The sequence below is a fragment of the Rhinopithecus bieti genome, unplaced genomic scaffold, assembly GCF_001698545.2.
Source record: "Rhinopithecus bieti isolate Rb0 unplaced genomic scaffold, ASM169854v2 scaffold_54, whole genome shotgun sequence".
Taxonomy (NCBI): domain Eukaryota; kingdom Metazoa; phylum Chordata; class Mammalia; order Primates; family Cercopithecidae; genus Rhinopithecus; species Rhinopithecus bieti.
Window position 1 is genome coordinate 707462 of NW_016803233.1, and position 7544 is coordinate 715005.

General features: G+C 44.9%; 1 protein-coding gene across 1 annotated transcript in view; it reads left to right on the forward strand.

Annotated features, from left to right (window-relative positions):
* The window catches only part of ASAP1 (ArfGAP with SH3 domain, ankyrin repeat and PH domain 1), a 399491-nt gene that overhangs the window by 332840 nt on the left and 59107 nt on the right, over window positions 1–7544 (forward strand). Inside the window, 1 exon segment of the mRNA XM_017870527.1 lies at window positions 1472–1700. Within this exon segment, the coding sequence (XP_017726016.1) occupies window positions 1472–1700 (229 nt within the window).

The window sequence follows — 7544 nt, forward strand, 5'->3', positions numbered from 1 at the left end:
TTTACAGAAGAGAAAACTTACAAAGAGAATTTAGCAATTTGTCTAAAGTCTCCCAGCTAGTAAACACAGTTTGGAGGATTAAACCCAGTTCTCACTGAGTTTTCCTTATAGGCAGTTAACTACCTCTGAAAGTTCATTCATGCATTAATTGATTGCCTATGTATTGAACTTTGCCTCTATCCCAGGCAGGATGTAAGGAATGGCCAAAGAGGTCCTCAAAGCCTTAACAACTTTAAGAGGAAATAAATTATAATACAATGTGATAATGATTATAAGAGTTTGGAAAAATTCCTGAGAGGTATTCAGAGGACCAAGCAGCCGCCTCAGTCTACCTTCTCAAGGACATTGGAGACCGGTTTCTAAGGATAGGTAGAAGCTTGCCTGGGAAAGAAGTGGGGTGGAATGCATCATTCCAGAACACCATGTGCCAAGGGAAGGAGTCGTGGTAGAGCCTGGATGTCTGAGGAATGGAGAGAAGCACTTTGTGTGAGACGCATTCACCTGGCTGGGTGGGGAGAGGCAGGCAGCCTGACTTGTAGAGTCAGGCAAACCAGATCAGGATGACTTTGTGGGCCAAGTTTGGCCTTTGGGTTTTTGTGCAAACAGTCAGAAGCCCACAGAGGTTTATTGTCTAAAGAGCAAGGTTTCCCACCAGCTCTCGCTGCAGTGTGGAAAATGGACTGGAGGAAGGAAACTGGAGAAGAGGCCATTCTGGAGGCTAGCGCTGCAGTGGGAGCTGGTGAGCACCTGCACTAGGAGTGGCTTCGAGGGGTGTTTCCAAGGTGAATGCAGGAACCAGGGACTCCAGGTGACACTGAGGTTTCTAACTTGGGCAGTTGAATGGATCCTAATGCTATCACCACAAGCACAAATACCAGAGACACCTCATGAGCCATTGGTTTGGAACACAAGTCATTGGAGTTGGATTTACAGATCTGTAAGTCATTATTGTGTAGGGGGCAGTGGGTGTGAATCTGTTTACTTTGCAGGAGGATATAAAATGAGAAAAGAGGCAAAGAATGAGAACTTCAACATTAAAGCATTGAGCAGAGAAGAAAACTTAATGTAATGTAGCAAATTAGAAATAGATGGAAATACTATTCAAATGTTGCTAAAAAAAAAAGAAATACTATTCAAATGTTGCTAAAAAAAAAAAGTCCTGCATTCTGAAGGTGTTTGCTAATTAAAGGTTAAATCTACCTGTGACCTTACTGTGCTTCTGACACTGCTGCTGATCCTAACCAGTGTTGTACTAGTGTGATTATTCATAGTGGTGAAAGATGTAAAAGTGTGGTATCTAGATCCTCCCCTTGTACTGTGTCACCACCATGAGGCTCGTTGTGGCTGACCTCATAAAGCTCAGAGAGCCACAGGAACCCAGATTCCCACCTACACCTGCCCTGCAGAGGCCCTCTGTACACCTGAAGGGTGGTCCTTGATTATTGTTTCACCTTCTTATTTCATCTGCCAGCCAAGCCCCATCAAGAAAGAGCGCTCCCCCAGACCTCAGAGCTTCTGCCACTCCTCCAGCATCTCCCCCCAGGACAAGCCGGCACTGCCAGGATTCAGCACTCCAAGGGACAAACAGCGGCTCTCCTACGGAGCCTTCACCAGCCAGATCTTCGTCTCCACAAGCACAGACTCGCCCACATCACCAACCACGGAGGCTCCCCCTCTGCCTCCTAGAAACGCCGGGAAAGGTATGGGCTTTGAGAAGGGCTTGTGACTCCGTCCTCCAAGGGCTTGTGACTCCACTCTCAAAGCTGGTAGTCTAGCCAGCTTTGAGGTAAGAATTACAAGTTACATTTGAGTGGCGTGGATCGTGTTGTCAGGAGCAGCTTGAAATAGGGACCATGCCATTTGCCAGGCACCAAGAGCAGGACAGGCAGTGCTGTGGGCACTCTTTGTGCATTATTTGTGTTAACCTCACAACAACCCTGTGAAGTATGTGCTTTTGTGCCCATTTTACAGTAGAGGAAACTAAGGCTTAGTGAGGTACACTGACTTGCCCAAGGTCACACCACTAGTAAGAGGTAAAGTTGAAATTCAATCCGAGGTCCACGTGGCTCCAGAACCTGTACTTTTTGTATTGTGGAGTAGAATTTCAGTTCTCTGGAAAGATACTTTTCTCTGCGTTAAAATGCCTCTCTTTTGAAGATGCTAGTAATACTAGTGGTAGTTAATAGTTATGGAGCACTTGCCTATGAGAGGCTCTACGCCTAGTACTTCTCATGTAGTGGTCTCAAAATGAGGTAGGTACTATTATGTAATTACTGGCATCATGTAGATTAGGGGATTTGTTCAGAGATACTGAGTAATTGACCTATAGTTCTCAGCTACTGGGGATTCTAACCCAGGTTCTGTGTGACGAAAGCCCATTTTCTTGTACTCTCTAATGAGGATCATTTTTCCAGAGACAGTACTTGGAGAGGAATTTCTTTTCCCTTGAGACAGGTCTTGCTCAGTCGCCTGCATCTCCGGGGCTCAAGTGATCCTGATCCTCCCACCTCAGCCTCCCAAATAGCTAGAATCACAGGTGCGTGGCACCATGCCCAGCTTTTTTTTTTTTTTTTTTTTTTTTTTTTTTTTTGGTAGAGATGAGGTCTTGCTGTGTTGCCCAGGCTGGTCTTGAATTCCTGTACTCAACTGATCCTCCCACCTTGACACCCCAAGGTGCTGGGATTACAGGCATGAGCCACTGCGCCCAGACAAGGAATCCTACTCAGAGGAGGGTTGTTGTGCTGTGTGTTGTCAAATGTCTCATAGGGCTGGCACCTCAAGCTAACATTAAAGTGTTGTCCTAGCCAGTAGGGATAATTGAGAGGTACCCAGAGCTATAGCTTCAAGTTTGGTCTTAGCCAGTGAATCCAAATGCAGGGTTCTCCCTGTGTGCTCAGCTCGTGCTCCCACAGGTTTCAAGGCCTCTCGCTACACAATGCCATGCCTATTTGAATCACACTAGGGCTATTTTCTGGGAAATGTGAGCTTTATTCAAAACAGTGTTTTTTCAGAGCTTATTCTCTATTGAAATAGTGTTATAAATGGGAGCTGTGTTCTTAGAGAGACCCCAAATGGCCTCATAGATCATAATGTAACGGAGAAAAGTTAAAATAACGCTTTGGCATGAACAGCTATCCTCAAAGATAACCAGTGGCCACACAGTAATAGTGCATGTAAGCCAAAGGTCTAACCCACCAGTGTTTGCTTACCATTCCATGCATTGTACTAAAATGTATGTGTTTAAATCACTCACATATCAAGCTGCAGGTCTGTAGTATAAGAATGCTGTGTTGCTGCTTCCCTGTGGGTAATGGCATTCCCCATCAGGGTAGCAGTCTGATATAGAGCAGAGATTCTCTTTCTGCACCCTACAGAGGACTGTGAGAAGCCTCCAGACCAAATACAATAATGAAAAAAGTGACTGAAAGATTTCATATCCCCTGAGTGTGGTTACCAACATAGCAGTGGGGACCTGTCTAGACAGGCATAGCCTGTGCCTGTTCAGAGAGCCTCTAGGTCATTGAGAGTCCTGAAAATTGTTTATAGAAGAAAATGACACCAGAGTCCTGGGGACCAAGAGACCCCCTCACTTCCCCCCACTTCCTTCTGTAATTTTATCTCGAGGGGGACACAGAAACCCATAATATATACTGTCTGACTTCGTGCCAAGCATATCTCTCATGCCTTGAATAAATTCTAACTAGTTCTTTACCAAAGACCCAGAAGACAAAGACTAAATTTATTTAGTGTTCCAGCTGCTAAAACAAGTGTTTCAGACTTGGCCACAGCAACCGTGGTCATCTAAGGATAGAGTACTTTCCCCACTTCCCCCACAAAAAGCCCATAATTGAAAATAGAAATCCTCCCTACAAAAACCAAGAGTGTTCTTCATGGCTGTTCACAGCAGGACATCAAATTCAGAGATTTGGCCTGTCTGCTGTTATGACGTAGGGAGTACAGCCTTCTCATGACTTTTATAAGGGATTTGAAATGTGCGATATCCCGTAGCTAGCTCCGCTCACATGTGCTTACATTTGGAAAACTGATAATGTTTAGAATGGCGCTCTTAGAAGACATTGTTAAAGATCAGCTGATGCTCTCTGTGCAGAGATAATTCTTCTCTGTTTTTTGGCCCCTATGTTTTTTTAAATTTCCTTCTGTTGAACTGATAGAACCATTTGCATGAAAACAAGGATGTCTTGGATCTCTCATTTGAGTTCCTTGTTCTCCATGACAAATAAAGTAGAGGTCTCTATTTGCAGCAGAAGTCATTTCCTCAACTGTGAATTTAGGGGTCTGAAGGACCCCTAAATTAAGTCTTCCGGTGAGACAGAAACAGACACTTGAGATAAAGTACCCACAAAGGGGAAGAAGAGAAAGAATTATTCTGAATCTAGCTGAGGAATATTTTCAAGAAACTCCAGCTGCCTCATCAAAATTCAAGGAAGCTTGACCTAAATTACCATCAAGCAAAGCCCCCTTGTGCTTATACGTGAGCAGTGCCTCATAGTCTCAGAGGAGCTCAGTAGCTCAGAATCCCAAAATCACTGTCCTCAAGCCCCATATGGAAACGTTTTGCTGCCTAACCCCTCTTCGGATGTGGGATCCAGAGACTAAATCAAAGCTATAAAATTAAGTGTGAGGCAGTTTCTCGTTTGTGGTCGGTAGCTTCCCCCTGCCCCCACCCCACTTCTACTGTACGTTTATTAACTCTGGCTCTTGGTCTGGGTGCGATGGCTCACATCTATAATCCCAACACTTTGGGAGGCCGAGGTAGGCAGATCACCTGAGGTCGGGAGTTCGAGACCACCTTGACCAACATGGAGAAACCCTGTCTCTACTAAAAATACAAAATTAGCCAGATGTGGTGGTGCCTGCCTGTATGTAATCCCAGCTACTCGGGAGACTGAGGCAAGTGAATCACTTGAACCTGGGAGGCAAGAGCGAAACTCCATCTCAAAAAAAAAAAAAAAAAAAAAAAAAAAAAAAAAAAAACTAGTTCTTGAGGCTTGCCAAGATTAGTTTCTTTTTAACATTTAATTAAAATAATATCACAGAACCCAGGTTTGTTTATTTTTTAGAAGTGGAGGCTTGCCCTGTTGCCGAGGCTGGAGTACGGTGGTATAATCATAGCTCACTGCACCCTTGAACTTCTGATCTTGAGCAATCCTGCTGTCTTTTTGACACTACGTCTCACTCTGTTGCCCAGGCTAGAGTGCAGTGGCGCAATCTTGGCTCACTGCAACCTCCACCTCCGTTTTCAAGCGATTCTCTCGCCTCAGCCTCCCAAGTAGCTGGGTTTACAGGCGCCCGCCACCATGCCCAGTTAATTTTTGTATTTTTAGTAGAGACAGGGTTTCACCACATTGGCCAGGCTGATCACGAACTCCTGACCTCAGGTGATCCACCTGCTTCAGCCTCCCAAAGTGCCGGGATTACAGGCGTGAGCCACCATGCCCAGCCAAGACTGTTAAATTAACAAATGCTCTGGATAATGAGACTGGGCACTTGGTAGGCATCTTAACTCAGAGAAAGGATGTGTTAAGTAAAAGAATGATAATTCCAATCTCAAGAAGCTTCTTTAACATGCTTAAAAGAACTAACCTTTTAAGCTTTTAGAAAGGCGAACAACTGATATGCTAATTACAGTTCATTCCCATCTATTCCTGAAGCCAGGCCTCTCGAATCAGGTGTTATATAGCCTTTCTCAATAGCATGTGAATACCTGTAAGTATTAATTCTACATTTCATACATATTTGCCATAATGTAGACTTCCTACCTTAGACAGGCTCTGGCTTGGAACTAATAAACTAACAGATAACCTGCACAACAATAGCATGGTGCCTGGCATACTGAGAGCCTCAATAGATGCTTGTTGATGAAGGGTTGGTGCCACAGAGAAAATTGAACCAGTTGGTACCTTGCCAACAGGTAGGTAAAGAAACAGACTACCCTCATTAATGAAAGTATATGCAGTAGTTTGAGAGTAACAAACTAAGGCAGAGCAGTCTGTGTCAAGCCAAACCATGGCTGCCCGGACAGCTGTGAACTCCTGAAAAGCCTTTCAAGCATCACCTCCTCCTCTTCCAAGAAGCCTTCTTTTCTCTGCCATACAAAAGAGACTGTGGTCGGGTGTCGTGTCTCATAACTGTAATCCCAGCACTGTGGGAGACCAAGGCAGGCAGATCTACTGAGGTCAGGAGTTCGAGACCAGCCTGGCCAATATGGTGAAACCCTGTCTCTACTAAAAATATATAGAATTAGCCAGGCACTGTGGCCTGTGCCTGTAATCCCAGCTACTCAGGATTCTGAGGCAGGCGAATTGCTTGAACCCAGGAGGCGGAGGTTGCCGTGAACCAAGATCACACCACGACACTTCAGCCTGGGCAACAGAATGAGACTCCATCTCAAAAATACATAAATACATACATACATATATACATACATACATACATACATACATACTTCTTAAAAAAAGAGAGAGGAGCGCACCCAAGATGGCCGAATAGGAACAGCTCCAGCCTCCAGCTCCCAGCATGAGCGACACAGAAGACAGGTTATTTCTGCATTTTCAACCGAGGTACTGGATTCATCTCACTGGGGCGTGTCAGACAGTCGGTGCTGTCAGCGGGTGCAGCCCAACCAGCGAGAGCTGAAGCAGGGCGAGGCATCGCCTCACCTGGGAAACGCAAGGGGGAAGGGAATTCCTTTTCCTAGCCAAGGGAAACTGAGACATGCAACACCTGGAAAATCGGATAACTCCCACCCTAATACTGCGCTTTACCAAGGGTCTTAGAAAACAGCACACCAGGAGATTATATCCCACACCTGGCCCAGAGGGTCCCACACCCACGGAGCCTCCCTCATTGCTAGCACAGCAGTATGTGATCTAACTGCAAGGCAGTGCATCTCCCCCTCCAAAGGAACGCAGCTCATCACCAGCAATGGAACAAAGCTGGATGGAGAATGACTTCGACGAGTTGAGAGAAGAAGGCTTCAGTCGATCAAACTTCTCAGAGCTAAAGGAGGAAGTGCGTAACCAGCGCAAAGAAACTAAAAACCTTGAAAAAAGAATGGATGAATGGATGACTAGAATAATCAATGCAGAGAAGACCTTGAAAGAACTGATAGAGATGAAAACCATGACACGAGAACTACGTGACAAATGCACAAGCTTCAGTAACCAACTCAATCAACTGGAAGAAAGAGTATCAGTGATTGAAGATCAAATGAATGAAATGAAGCGAGAAGAGAAGTCTAGAGAAAGAAGAGTAAAAAGAAATGAACAAAGCCTCCAAGAAATATGGGATTATGTAAAAAGACCAAATCTGCATCTGATTGGGGTGCCTGAAAGTGAGGGGGAAAATGGAACCAAGTTGGAAAACACTCTGCAGGATATCATCCAGGAGAACTTCCCCAACCTAGTAGGGCAGGCCAACATTCAAATTCAGGAAATACAGAGAACACCGCAAAGATACTCCTCGAGAAGAGCAACTCCAAGACACATAATTGTCAGATTCACCAAAGTTGAAATGAAGGAAAA